We start from the raw sequence: 13,671 nt of genomic DNA, 5'->3' as shown, positions 1-13,671 counted from the left end.
AAAGGGGTAAAAGAGACACAGAGATGAGCCACAAACATTTAATCTGGATCCAAAACGAACCTCTACCAGAGTGATGGAAAGGTCAAAGTGTGGAGAAAGAAAGGATCTGCTCATGATCCAAAACAAACGAGTGCATGGGTCTAGCACGGGAGAGGTAGTGTCATGGCTTTAGGTTTGCATGGCTGCTTCTGGAACAGACTCACTAATACTCACTGGCCTGCCACTAAAAGTGCCATGTTCGAAGTTGTTTAACACATCTAGATGTAAATATCAAGAAATAAGAGGTGAAATTCTGATCCATCATCTCATTCATATTTTGATCTTAAACCCAAATCTCTTTAATGTATAACAAAAACAGAAGAACTAGCCTTGAGGATCCAGTACTTTCAGAGGGAACTGTATATATGTGAGTGAGAGAAAGACACACATACAGAGAGTGAGTTTGTGCATATTCTGTACTGAATGTGAATGAGGTCTTTGTTCCTATTTAATATATGTACAAAGCGAGAAATAATCTATTGCCAAAAAATATACAAGGAATGTTTAGTGAGAGAGAGGGGGGATATAATCTAAGGGGAGACCTAAATTTTAAAAAACCAAAGGTTCGAACAAATATGAAAAACATGTGCGTATCGAGCTTTATGACTTTATGGAACAGACTGGAGACAGAAATAAAACAAAGTGCAAATATAAATCTGTTTAAAAAAAGGTACAAAAAATATTTTTAAATAAGTATATAGAAGAGGAAGTATGTTAACGGAGGATGATGAGGGATAAATAGAATAGGGTTGATTGTTATATTAGAACTAACTTAGTATATGGTATATATTTATTTATGGGGATACTGTAGTTTATATATTCATATTTATAGGGATAGGTATGTAGTAGATATTTATTTTTGTAATGATATATTTATATAGATATTTATGAAGTGTATATATGGTATATAGTATATATACATTTTTGTAATGATATATTTATATAGATATTTATGAAGTGTATATATGGTATATAGTATATATATTTTTTGTAATTATATATTTATATAGATACTTATGAAGTGTATATATGGTATGTAGTATATATTTATTTTTGTAATTAAATATTTATATAGATATTTATGAAGTGTATATATATATATATATATATATATATATATATATATGGTTTGTAGTATGTATTTATTTTTGTAATTGTATATTTATATAGATATTCATTAAGTGTATATATGGTATATATTTTTATAGGTGTATTAATGTAGTTTGGATTTCGGGGTAGTTAAAAAGGGGTGGGAAATTAAAAAAGTATTGTACTCTTCCCACTCCTTTTTCAAACAATGTGCGGTGTTTTGTAATGTCTTAGCTCTTTATGTTATTTTATTTATTATTTTTTTTATTTCTCATTTTCTTTCTTTAGTATGTACAAATAGTTACATACATTTTTTATACATGTTCGAAATAAAAAATAAAATTCATTCAATTCAATTCAAATTCAATGTCTGTGAGGGTTTTCAGCCATTAAAAGACTCGACTAAACTTGAAAAGGTTTTACAAGGTTTTTTACTTTCTTTTACTCACTACCACTAGTATTTTTAATTGTAAACATTTTAAAGCAAGCTTTGAGCAAATTGGTTTCTCTTGCCCTTGGGGCACAAAATGAGCATGTGTCTATAATACTACAGAGTTGCACAGATATAGGGTTATACGACACTTACCTATGAGAACCATTCTCATACAGTCACATAAAATGGAAAAGCGGGATGACCTTAAAGTGCATATCATGGGTAAATTCAGGAGCAAGATCAATGTAATTCTCCTATTTTATATTAAACTTTGGTCAAATATCTGTCACATTTTGCATTTTGTGCAATTTTTTTTACCTTGAGCAATACCAGAAAAATTCAGTTGAAATCAAGCCATTTGAGGCGAATTGATCCACCTCTGAAAAAACTTGGCATTTGGATTTCCCGGGAAACACTGATTTTCTTGACGTCATGTGCGGGACGCCTCCCTCTGAATCCTACATCAGCGCTGGTTTGTTTATGAGAAAACGACCTGGTGGTTTTCTGTAAATTTCTTCAACGTTATCGTGTAATTATTAAAATGGTTAACAGATGTATCGTAGGAGGGTGTAGCAACACCAATCTTGATGGGATTAGTACTCATCGTTTTCCAAAAGACCGGACAGTGAGAGAGAAATGGGAGCGCTTGGTCTACACAGGCTGTGCACTGAAACCGTGCAAAGCTCGCGCAGCCTGCTGGCGCTTCCGCAGGTAACGTCACAAATCTGGCTCCAGACTCCCTTGGGATTTTTCCAGACGCGTTTTGTTATTTTATTTTTTTCTGCTATAGACAGATGGCCTTGTGCAAAATTACCCTTCTGGATGAGTGTGTAAAGGGACATACTTTCATATAAAAAAAAAAAAAACACGAAATTGGTCCAGAATATGCACTTTAAAGGTTTAACTTGGTTTTAAAGCTCCTATGCTACGCACTTTTTAGTTATTTTATATTATTCCCTGAGATACTTTTGTAAAGTTTGCGACTAGCAATATATGTAAACAGCTTCACTCTTATTGGCTCAGTTATTATAGTTTTTAAATTTTCATTAGTTTTTATTTTGTCTTTCAGTTTGTTTGTTCATTTTTTTTATTTCAGTTTAGTTTTAGTTAGTTTTCCAAGTGCAAAAGTCATTTCAGATTTATTTTTATTCTGAGGAATTGGCTAGTTTTAGTTTTGTTTTTGTTTAGTTTTAGTGTTTGTTTTTCTTAACATGCTGTTCTTTCATGCAGAAATCCCTCCAGTAAAGTTAGCTTGTTTAGCTGTTCAGAATTCTGTGTGTTTTGCAGGGGAACGACAGCATCCATACATCCCAGTTTACCAAAACACAGTATGCCTGAGGACCCTCCAGATCTACTCCTTTACCCAACAAAAAGCTATTAACAAAAGGCTTGACTAAACAGATATGTTTTCAGCCTAGACTTAAACACTGAGACTGTGTCTTAGTCCTGAACACGATTTGGAAGGCTGTTCCATAGCGTTCACTCGGGTTTGTTGCTTAATGTCCCAGGGCTCCCTCATGTCTGTGTTACCTTTCGGCTCTTCCTTTTAGTTACGCTGTCATAGTTAGTCTTGCTGGAGTCCCTCAGAACAAAATATATGAGATGTAACAAAGACACCAAAGATAACACTGAAGGAGCTACAAAGATCCACAGCACAGATGGGAGTATCTGTCCACAGTACCACTTTAAGCCATACACTCCACAGAGCGGGGCTTTATGGAAGAGTGGCCAGAAAAAAAGCCATTGCTTAAAGAAAAAAAATAAGAAAACACGTTTGGAGTTTGCCCAACAGCATGTGGCAGACTCCCCAAACACATGGAAGAAGATTATCTGGTTAGATGAGACTAAAATTGAACTTTTTGGCCACCATATGTGGCACAAACCCAACACTACCCATCACCGTGAGTACATCATTCCTACAGTGAAGCATGGTGGTGGCAGCATCATGCTGTTGGGATATTTTTCACCTGCAGGGACAGGAAAGCTGGTCAGGATTGAAGGAAAGATGAATGGCACTAAATACAGGGCAATTCTGATGGAAAACCTGTTTGAGTCGGCCAGAGGTTTGAGACTGGGTCGAAGGTTCACATTCCAGCAGGACAATGACCTTAAACATACTGCTAAAGCAACGCTGGAGTGGTTTAAAGGGAAACATTTAAATGTCTTGGAGTGGCCGAATCAAAGCCCAGACTGCAATCCAACTGAGAATCTGTGGCATCACTTGAAGATTGCTGTACACCAACGCAACCCATCTAACTTGAAGAAGTTGGAGCAGTTTTGCCTTGAGGAATGGGCAAAAATCCCAGTGGCTAGATGTGCTAAGCTAACAGAGACATACCCCTAGAGACTTGCAGCTGTAATTGCAGCAAAAGGTGGCTCTACAAAGTATTGACTTTGGGGGGTGAATACCGATGCACACTCCAGATTTCTGTTTTTTCATCTTAATTATTGTTTGTGTCACAATTTTTTTTAAATTGCACTTTTAAAGTGGTAGGCATGTTGTGTAAATCAAATGATGCTAACCCCGCCAAAATCCATTTTAATTCCAGCTTGTAATGTGACAAAATAGGACAAACAGCAAGGGGGATGAATACTTTTGCAAAACATTGTACATGTATATGTAGTAAGAATTACAATGTCCCTCATACCATGCTTTCTGCCTTTCTCTGTCTTCACTCATCATTACTCCATTGTTCAGCCTTCTGTACATTTGTCTGCATTGCTCCTTACTTTCTATATCTGAGTGTTCGTGTTCCTCTGCTAGGAGGTTATTAAATTATATGCATATCCCCTTCAGACATAATGTGTGCAATTGTACATCTGAAGTTCCATAGCATTTTTCCTTGTGTCCAAAGGGGTTATAGTTTTAAGCACATTAAGTTCTCTCGGACTTTTCCACAGATTATCACTACTGTAATCAAAAAGGGTTATTTTTTTATTAGCATGAAGTGTTTAGTTCTTCTCTAAACACATGCAGCATCACATTACACTCATGTTCTGTCACACAGTCAGTGCACATACATTTTCAGCACTTTTTTCTTTTCAGTAAGTGACCAATAAAAAACCATTTAGGTTAAGATTTAGCTTTTTTCTGTACATGGAATTTTCTACTGAAACATCTGATATGACTGAATGTGTGGTGTTCATGCACTGTTCAAGGACTTTGACCTGCCAGAGGTGAGGTTTATAGTAAATTAATATAAATACGGAGGTGATTATAGAAAATTGCATGCACTGATTATTGAGAAATAGTCCGAATTTCTTGACTAATCACCTTAAAGTGCTGATGACACATTTTTGACATCTTTGGCGATGTTTTATAACATAAAAAGTAATTCCCGATGATCCATATATTAATTCATGAAGGCGCCTATTTTACAAGTTATGATAAAAAACGCGGCTATTTGGGCAAATTTGACGGGCCTGCAGCACCCAGGAGACGAATGAGGAGGAGGGGCTATATGACGTCAGCGAAAGAACCTTCCTCCTAACTTACCAGTTTGTTGTTGATGTGACAGGTGTTCAGTTTATCATTATTAGTATTATTATTATACATTATATATATTTATTATGCCTTCGCGTTGTGTTGCCAGCTTTTGCTCCAAAATCCACAAGGATGGGATAAGTTTATTCAAGTTTCCCAGAGATCCCAAGCTGCATGCGAAGTGGGTGAAGCAAGTCAGGCGCACTCGTGACAAGTGGGAGCCCTCACCAACATCCGTCCTGTGCTCTGAACACTTCGATTTGGATTGTTTTGACACCCTTCCCAGCTTAAAGGAATCTCTTAGGTGTTCAGTTCAGCACAAACGTGTGTTACTACCATCAGCAGTGCCTACACAGTGTTGCCAGATTGGGAGGTTTCCCGCCCAGTTGGGCGGTTTCAAGTGCATTTTGGTGGGTTTTGAACATATTTTGGGCTGGAAAACGTCAACAGTATGTGTTTCCAGATACTGCTGACGTTTTCCAGCCCAAAATATGTTAAAAACCCACCAAAATGCACTTGAAACCGCCCAACTGGGCGGGAAACCGCCCAATCTGGCAACACTGCCAGTATTCCGGAGGGGGTCTACTAGTAGCTATGCCGGATCCAGCAGTCACGTGGGACAAGGCGACTCCTCCAAAGACAGTCCTCCTGTCAGAACATGTGTTGTGAAACGACATAAGATAAAGGTACGTAGAGCTATAGATTCTACATGATAATCATAAATGTAATCATAAAGTCGGCGTGATATCAGTCATGTATTTGCTTGTGAAAGCTTGCGGCTTTCATGTAACTGCCGCCTAGCAATGAGAGGCAAAGGGTAAAGAGGGTAGGCTATCATAGATTCTATTCAGAAGAGATCAACACAATTCTAGACTCCCAGAAGAGGAAGAGCTAGCACTAGAGAGTTCACCGGCGTTTTCATGCGCCATTTCCATTGAGTAGAACCAGAGTAGAACAGCCAGTGAACCACAGCGTGTTCTTCCGCTGACGTCACAGCATGGCCGCGAGCCACGGACCCAGTTTTCTTGCGCTGTGCAATTAAAAGTTGGATATTCGCGTAACAACAGCTTCTTTTCACGTAATTATAACAGAAATCTAACATGTTTGCCATGTTGTATAGTTTATTTAAGAAATTACATAGAGTCATGTTCGTGTCATCAGCCCTTTAAGCAGATCGGCAAAATGGTGGCCATTCGCTTCGTCACAGTAAGTGAGGAACAGTTACAAATTATGAAGGAAAATGCTGTTCCTAAAAGCACTAAAGATGCTACCAAGTTTGGTCTAAAACTATTGAAAGGGAAGGTGGAATTGTGATTTATTTTATCTGTTTCAAAACAAAGTATTTTATGTGACTTGGCGTAGATAAGTGACACAACCCTACGCCGTGCCGTTATCACATTTGCATGCTGCTTCTGAAGTTTGAAATAAATGATTTTTTAATAAGTTTTTTAAATAATCACCTGTGTATTTATATTAAAACAATTATCCACTTCAGGCTCAGTGAATAATTGTTAATTATTAAACCCCCTTCCCCACCTGAGACCCACATTTAAAAACAGCTTCTTATTGGACATGGCATGAAGCAAAAAAAAACAAGGACTTATTGCTTGTATTTATGATTTCTTCATATAATACAAACAAAACAGACACAAGGTTACTTTGCATAACTGAAAATGGATTTTAGTTCAAAATACTCAATTTCTCAAGTAACTCTGCTATATTTATGGCTGGAAAACATTTAGCCACAAATTCAGACTTTTTCCTGTCAAGAAACTGCTTATCTCCCAAGGCATGTAATAGGTAACAGGTATGGAGAGTAAACTATTTACTCCTCATCTTAAACAAGTCTCTAACCTTAACCGGGACCACTCTAACTCAAAGCCAATAACTGTGATATTAGGCATGTTTTAAAGCATGTATATAATCTCCGTGCATTTCAGGAATAGCTACAAAGGCAATATGAAATTCACCTTAACCAGGTGTACACAGATGGCCCTGAAACGTGGCATAAAGTAGAGACTGCTGGTATTGGACAGATGGAGCCCAGTGTAAGCTTTTAGAAGGGTACTCAGTCTTTTTGGCCTGATCAGAATTTAGCATTTTTACCTGTGAACTATTGAGGGCGCCAAAGCCCATGGCAGGCGTGGAGGGTAGTGAGACAGAGGGCGAGCTCATAGAGGACGTGATGACCGAGTAGCCCATTGCTGAAGGAAGGGGACGTGAGGTGCTGATGACGGACGGGTGACCCATCATGGAGCTCATTTGTGGAGGCTGTGGGAGAGAGGAGTTAAGTGCCCCAGATGAGTCTGTGGGAGGAGAAAAACAGCTAATAATATTCATGATATGATAAATTGTCATGGTTTTCAATAATTTACAGTATCTGTTTCTGGCTTTCAAAGATGATGGCATGACATGAGCCATACAGTGGTGCTTGAAAGTTTGTGAACCCTTTAGAATTTTCTGTATAAATATGACCTAAAACATCATCAGATTTTCACACAAGTCCTAAAAGTAGATAAACAGAACCCAGTTAAACAAATCAGACAAAAATATTATACTTAGTCATTTATTTATTGAAGAAAATGATCCAATATTACATATCCGTGAGTGGCAAAAGTATGTGAACCTCGAGGATTAGCAGTTAATTTGAAGGTGAAATTCGAGTCAGGTGTTTTCAATCAATGGGATGACAATCAGGTGTGAGTGGGCACCCTGTTTTATTTAAAGAACAGGGATCTATCAAAGTCTGATCTTCACAACACATGTTTGTGGAAGTGTATCACAGCACAAACAAAGGAAATTTCTGAGGACCTCAGAAAAAGCGTTGTTGATGCTCATCAAATCAAATCAAATCAAGTTTATTTGTACAGCGCTTTTAACAATAAACATTGTCGCAAAGCAGCTTTACAGAATTTGAACGACTTAAAACATGAGCTAATTTTATCCCTAATCTATCCCCAATGAGCAAGCCTGTGGCGACGGTGGCAAGGAAAAACTCCCTCAGACGACATGAGGAAGAAACCTCGAGAGGAACCAGACTCAAAAGGGAACCCATCCTCATTTGGGCAACAACAGACAGCCTGACTATAATATTAACAGTTTTAACAGGTATAACCCTCAACTGTCCTCATGGGGCCGTCCTTCACAGGAGTGGGGCGATAAAACTCCGACCAGACACAGGGCACCAGGATGGATCAAGCAGGTCCGAGGGGCAGAAGAGGCCAGCATCTCAATCCCAGGATCAACATGTAACTCAGAGGGACGGGGGGGGGGGGGAGAGAGAGAGAAAGAAAACATGTTGTTAGGTATGCCCTAAAAATGACAAGTATTAAATCTGTGTGGTAGGCTCGCAGAGACGAGAGTCTTTACATCAGGCATGACACACAATGGCATGTTAATATGGTAAAAAAAAATATATCATGACCTGCTCTGGCTGGATGCTTGATTGGGTGATGGGAGCACACTCCTCACCAATGATGAGATGCAGATGGGACCCTTAGGCCTGGCCAAGACAATTCAGTTACATTTCACCGGGTCTGGGACATGCGACAGAATGTCTGACGGCCGATTCCCTGCAGGCTACGATAGCCAGTCGAGGTCCACACCGTCTCCACCAAAAGATTTCCTGTTGACTCCATGTAACTCAGAGGGACAGATTTGGAGTGGGGGGGGAGAGAAAGAAAACACAGGTGGTTAGGTATGCCCGATGTCACCTGAATAAGTAGGAACAGTATACATATTGCACCGAGTACAAGCAGGGACTCCGGCAACTAACTATGACAGCATAACTAAAAGGAGAGAGCCAGAAGGTAACACAGGCATGAGGGAGCCCCGGGACATAAAGCAGCCAGCCACTGCACCGTCAACAAACTCGAGTGAGCAAGCGAGTGGGGACTGACAGCATCCATACATCCCAGTTTACCAAAACACTCTATGTCTGAGGACCCTCCAGATCTACTCCTTTACCTCATAAACATCATTAATAAAAGGCTTGACTAAACAGATATGTTTTCAGCCTAGACTTAAATGCTGAGACTGTGTCTGATTCCCGAACATTACTTGGAAGGCTGTTCCATAACAGTGGGGCTTTGTAAGAAAAGGCTCTGCCCCCTGATGTAGCCTTCACTATACGAGGTACCAGCAGATAGCCTGCACCTTTTGATCTAAGTAGGCGTGGCGGGTCATAGAGGAGCAGAAGTTCACTCAGGTACTGTGGTGCGAGACCATTTAGTGCTTTAAAGGTCAATAGTAGTATTTTATAATCAATACGAAATTTGATTGGGAGCCAATGCAGTGTGGATAAGACAGGCGTGATGTGGTCATATTTTCTTGTTCTAGTAAGGACTCTTGCTGCGGCATTTTGAACTAACTGGAGCTTGTTTATGCACTTATTGGAACATCCAGACAGTAAGGCATTACAATAATCCAACCTGGAGGTAACGAAAGCATGGACTAGTTTTTCTGCATCATGCAATGACATTAAATTTCTTATCTTTGCAATATTTCTGAGATGAAAGAAAGCTATCCGGGTGATGTTATCAATGTGAGTTTCGAATGAAAGACTGGGGTCAATAATCACTCCGAGGTCTTTTACTGCTGCACGTGAAGAAACAGAAAGGCCATCCAGAGTTACTGTGTAATCAGAAAACTTACTTCTAGCTGTATGTGGTCCTAGCACAAGTACTTCAGTCTTGTCAGAGTTAAGCAGAAGGAAATTTATAAGCATCCAGTGTCTAATGTCCTTCACACATTCCTCAATTCTATTAAGCTGGTGTCTCTCATCAGGTTTTGCAGAGACATACAACTGTGTGTCATCAGCATAACAGTGGAAACTAATACAATGTTTACGAATAATATCGCCCAGAGGTAACATATATAGAGAAAAAAGCAGTGGACCCAAGACAGAACCTTGTGGAACACCAAACTTTACCTCGGTACGTCTAGAAATATCACCATTTATATCAACATACTGATAACGATCAGTTAGATAAGACCTGAGCCAGGAGAGGGCCATTCCCTTAACTCCCACAACATTTTCTAGTCTATCCAGAAGAATGGAATGATCAATGGTATCAAATGCTGCACTAAGGTCAAGCAACACAAGTAGCGAGACACAGCCCTGATCAGACGCCAACAGTAGGTCGTTTACTACTTTAACCAGTGCTGTCTCTGTGCTATGATGAGGTCTAAATCCTGACTGATACATTTCATGGATGTTATTCCTATGTAAATATGAGCATAACTGCTGTGCCACAGCTTTTTCAAGGATCTTGGAGATAAAGGGGAGGTTTGATATTGGCCGATAATTGGACAGCTGACAGGGATCAAGGTCAGGTTTTTTAATCAGGGGTTTCATCAGGCTGGAAAAGGTTACAAAACCATCTCTAAAGAGTTTAGACTCCACCAATCCACAGTCAGACAGATTGTGTACAAATGGAGTAAATTTAAGACCATTATTACCCTCCACAGGAGTGGTCGACCAACAAAGATCACTCCAAGAGCAAGGCGTGTAATAGTCAGCGAGGTCACAAAGGACCCCAGGGTAACTTCTAAGCAACTGAAGGCCTCTCTCACATTAACATTAGCCAATGTTCATGAGTCCACCATCAGGAGAACACTGAACCACAATGGTGTGCATGGCAGGGTTGCAAGAAGAAAGCCACTGCTCTCCAAAAAGAACACTGCTGCTCGTCTGCAGTTTGCTAAAGATCACGTCGACAAGCCAGAAGGCTATTGGAAAAATGTTTTGTGGACGGATGAGACCAAAATAGAACTTTTTGGTTTAAATGAGAACTGTTATGATTGGAGAAAGGAAAACACTGCATTCCAGCATAAGAACCTTATCCCATCTGTGAAACATGGTGGCGGTAGTATCATGGTTTGGGCCTATTTTGCTGCATCTGGGCCAGGATGGCTTGCCATCATTGATGGAACAATGAATTCTGAATTATACCAGTGAATTCTAAAAGAAAACGTCAGGACATCTGTCCATGAAGTGAATCTCAAGAGAAGGTTGGTCATGCAGCAAGACAACGACCCTAAGCACACAAGTCGTTCTACCAAAGAATGGTCAAAGAAGAATAAAGTTAATGTTTTGGAATGGCCAAGTCAAAGTCCTGACCTTAATCCAATCAAAATGTTGTGGAAGGACCTGAAGCGAGCAGTTCATGTGAGGAAACCCACCAACATCCCAGAGTTGAAGCTGTTCTGTATGGAGGAATGGGCTAAGATTCCTCCAAGCCGGTGTGCAGGACTGATCAACAGTTACCAGAAACGTTTAGTTGCAGTTATTGCTGCACAAGGGGGTCACACCAGATACTGAAAGCAAAGGTTCACATACTTTTGCCACTCACAGATATGTAATATTGGATCATTTTCTTCAATAAATAAATGACTAAGTATAATATTTTTGTCTCAATTGTTTAACTGGGTTCTCTTTATCTACTTTTAAGACTTGTGTGAAAATCTGATGATGTTTTAGGTCATATTTATGCAGAAATATAGAGAATTCTAAAGGGTTCACAAACTTTCAAGCACCACTGTAAATGATTTGTTCTGGAGAAGTGCTTGAACATTTATTAGAATGTACTTTATAGGATCACTCTTAAACCCTATTCAAATTGGATTAGTTATATATGGGCAGGTGGGGTAATGTAATTATTACCAGAGTATTTCTGGAATTTTGTCTCGCTTGAATCAGTCATGTCAGTACCTTTTACAATGTAAAATATTATATTAAACTATCCTGTCTAACTGACAGGTAAAGAATCTCTTGGTAAAGAGTTGTTAAATCCTCTAGGAAAGGAGGCTTTGCACTTTTTTCAGGACACTTCAAGAAGTATTGGCTGAATTTAAATGCAGAACAATAAAATATAGACAACATTTTAAAGGATTGCATTCCTTACACTGGTAACTGTAACCTACTGATGATAAAGCACAGCCTACACAGCCACAAGCCCTACAGCAAGAAGCTATGAGAAAAGTTAAAACAATCTGTATATATTAATACAAGTGTACATAGCACACAGGTGTGATGACCACGTGTAAAGCAAGAAGACAGCAAAAAATAACAAGTGTGTGGTCTTGCAGAGAAGACATCATATACAACTGTGATTCCAAAGCCTCCGTTCGACACCGAGTCCCACTGAATGTTTTTTTTCCCTTTTAATGTTTAGAAATCTCTCTATTTTTTTCCCCCCGATGATGAATTACTTTTGGTAAATTAAAAAAAATCTGATGTCTTTGTTTCATTCAAAACTATTTGCATGTCCAAAAACGCAGCAAAACCTTCCCATACCAATCAATAACAATTAATTCGTCTGAATGAAGCACGAGAAGTGTGCCCCCGTTATGGCGGCGTAGTTATCGTTGCTCTGGGGTCAGGTGATGGTGCAAAGCCTCTGTTAGAGAAAATTATGATGAAACAAAAATGAACAATTTTAATTTATAATTTTGCAAATCGGCAGCACGGTGGCATAGTGGTTAGCACTGTCGCCTCACAGCAAGAAGGTCCGGGTTCGAGCCCCGTGGCCGGCGAGGGCCTTTCTGTGCGTAGTTTGCATATTCTCCCCGTGTCCGTGTGGGTTTCCTCCGGGTGCTCCGGTTTCCCCCACAGTCCAAAGACATGCAGGTTAGGTTAACTGGTGACTCTAAATTGACCGTAGGTGTGAATGTGAGTGTGAATGGTTGTCTGTGTCTATGTGTCGGCCCTGTGATGACCTGGCGACTTGTCCAGGGTGTACCCCGCCTTTCGCCCGTAGTCAGCTGGGATAGGCTCCAGCTTGCCTGCGACCCTGTAGAACAGGATAAAGCGGCTAGAGATAATGAGATGAGATGAATTTTGCAAATCACGATTGTGCATGTGATAGGATGACTGATTACTTGATAGGGCTATTTGAACTGTTTGCTGCATCTCTTTCCGGCCTTGTTGGCAATGCAGAGGCTGAAATGGTCTTTAGCTGTAGCAACAGAATAAAGGTTGGCCTCCGCAACCAACTTAGTATCAGTACTTCGGACTGCCTTGTTCATCTAAGCCAGTATTTCTCAACCACTGGGCCACGGCCCACTAATTTTTTTTCAGGTTGAAGCTAAATTTTTACCCGTAGTAGGGTACAATTGCTGGGTTGCATCCAACGTCACATCCACCGCATTAGGCTATGGTCACACTACAGCTCGCGATGCTTTGCGATGGGTTATCGATGAAAACGAGGCATTTTGATGGCGATATACACGTGAGCTAAAAGTTGTGGTCACACAGTAGATGAACACTTGACGGTCACACCTTTACGCACTTGAGTCTGGCACAGCTTGAGCAACCGCGCACGCTCACGAAGCACGTTGTGCGCACGCTTGGGACCCGGTTGTTATGGGAAACACCTGACGCTGATTTGAGCGCAATGCTTAGGTACAGATATGGAAGCTGTTTTCACAGAGGATTCGTGAAGCATTATCACTGTCAAATTTGTTTCTAGCCATGTTTATAACACTGTTTAAATACTCTGCTTTCTGTTTTGCTTTTGTAAAAAAATAAAAAAATTAAAAAAACACTTGGAAGGTGGCTCTGGACACTTACACTAATGCATTTATGTCTGAGGACTACAGTTGACTTGGTAACTTTAGGACTGCA

General features: G+C 39.8%; 1 protein-coding gene across 4 annotated transcripts in view; it reads right to left on the bottom strand.

Moving 5' to 3' along the window:
* Positions 1 to 13,671, bottom strand: part of rxrgb (retinoid X receptor, gamma b) — a 100,137-nt gene that overhangs the window by 48,880 nt on the left and 37,586 nt on the right. For all 4 annotated transcript variants that reach the window (XM_060917326.1, XM_060917328.1, XM_060917329.1 and 1 more), the window contains exon 2: positions 7,152 to 7,351. In XM_060917326.1, the coding sequence (XP_060773309.1) occupies positions 7,152 to 7,351 (200 nt within the window). The remainder of the gene's footprint in view (positions 1 to 7,151; positions 7,352 to 13,671) is intronic.

Source organism: Neoarius graeffei, chromosome 3 (assembly GCF_027579695.1).
Source record: "Neoarius graeffei isolate fNeoGra1 chromosome 3, fNeoGra1.pri, whole genome shotgun sequence".
NCBI classification, from domain to species: Eukaryota; Metazoa; Chordata; class Actinopteri; order Siluriformes; family Ariidae; genus Neoarius; species Neoarius graeffei.
This window is presented reverse-complemented; position numbering and strand designations above follow the sequence as displayed.